The sequence below is a fragment of the Limulus polyphemus genome, unplaced genomic scaffold (assembly GCF_000517525.1).
Source record: "Limulus polyphemus unplaced genomic scaffold, Limulus_polyphemus-2.1.2 Scaffold8670, whole genome shotgun sequence".
NCBI lineage: Eukaryota > Metazoa > Arthropoda > Merostomata > Xiphosura > Limulidae > Limulus > Limulus polyphemus.
Genome location: NW_013674280.1, coordinates 3,884 through 4,966, shown reverse-complemented (window position 1 = coordinate 4,966; position 1,083 = coordinate 3,884). Strand labels below are relative to the sequence as shown.

Genomic DNA, 1,083 nt, shown 5'->3' with positions numbered 1-1,083 from the left:
CGTCTACGAACTTAACAATATTATTCAGTCTAACATTCAAAGCGAGGCAGTCACATACAAGTCCGTCGACACTGTTGTGGAAGCAGATGAAGCAGTTAATTATCCAACAGAATTTTTGAATTCACTCAATCTGCCAGGGATGCCACCGCACGTACTGCATTTGAAAATCGGCGTGCCAATTATCATGTTGCGAAATATCAACCAGCCAAAGCTTTGCAACGGCACGCGGCTTGCAGTAAAAAAATTAATGAGCAGCGTCGTAGAAGCAACAATCTTGACAGGACCTTTCAAAGGTGAAGATGTCCTCATTCCTCGCATTCCTATGATTCCAACGGATATGCCATTTCAATTTAAGAGATTGCAATTCCCAATTCGATTGGCGTTTGCAATCACCATCAACAAAACTCAGGGCCAATCTTTAGAATTGTGCGGTTTAGATCTAGACACGGATTGCTTCTCACATGGACAATTATATGTTGCGTGTTCTAGAGTCGGCAATATTGAAATAAATACATAACAACAAATTCGTTACAATGAAAACAAGGAGGAGTTGATGTTATTATTTAGTTGCGGGTGATAATTGAAAATGGAGAGGCTTTCTTTAAGAGTTCATAATCTGTGGTTCCAGAATTTTAAAAGTATTTTAGATGTGTGGGGTGGTTGTTATTCTCACTGTGAAATCTGATGCAAGACTCGGGTAGATTAGTTAGCTTGTATCCACTTCTTGCTAGAATTCCCATGTGCTCGTGTGCACGTATTTGTAGGTGACGTGTAGTTTCACCAATAAAGGTAGCTTTACAACAACAAAAACGTGACAGTTTTTTGTTTTAAAACATCTGTCCCTAAACTATAAGGTTTCTCCCCAGTGTGTTTTCTTTCATTTATTTTTAATTCACTGTTTTTTCCAAACTGTTTTTCACACACTGCACAACTGCAAGATTTCTCCCCACTATGTATTATTTCATGTTCTTTTAAGTTATGCTTCTCTCTAAACTGTTTTTCACACACTGCACAACTGCAAGATTTCTCCCCACTATGTATTATTTCATGTTCTTTTAAGTTATGCTTCTCTCTAAACTGTTT

The 1,083-nt window shown here is 38.0% G+C and overlaps 1 protein-coding gene across 1 annotated transcript; it reads left to right on the top strand.

The window, feature by feature from the left end:
• The first annotated feature begins 184 nt into the window (after positions 1-184).
• On the top strand, positions 185-517 carry LOC111083228 (ATP-dependent DNA helicase pfh1-like). The gene has a single exon (XM_022379586.1). It carries the CDS (start codon positions 185-187, stop codon positions 515-517), a length of 333 nt encoding a protein of 110 aa, XP_022235294.1.
• Positions 518-1,083: the final 566 nt, after the last annotated feature.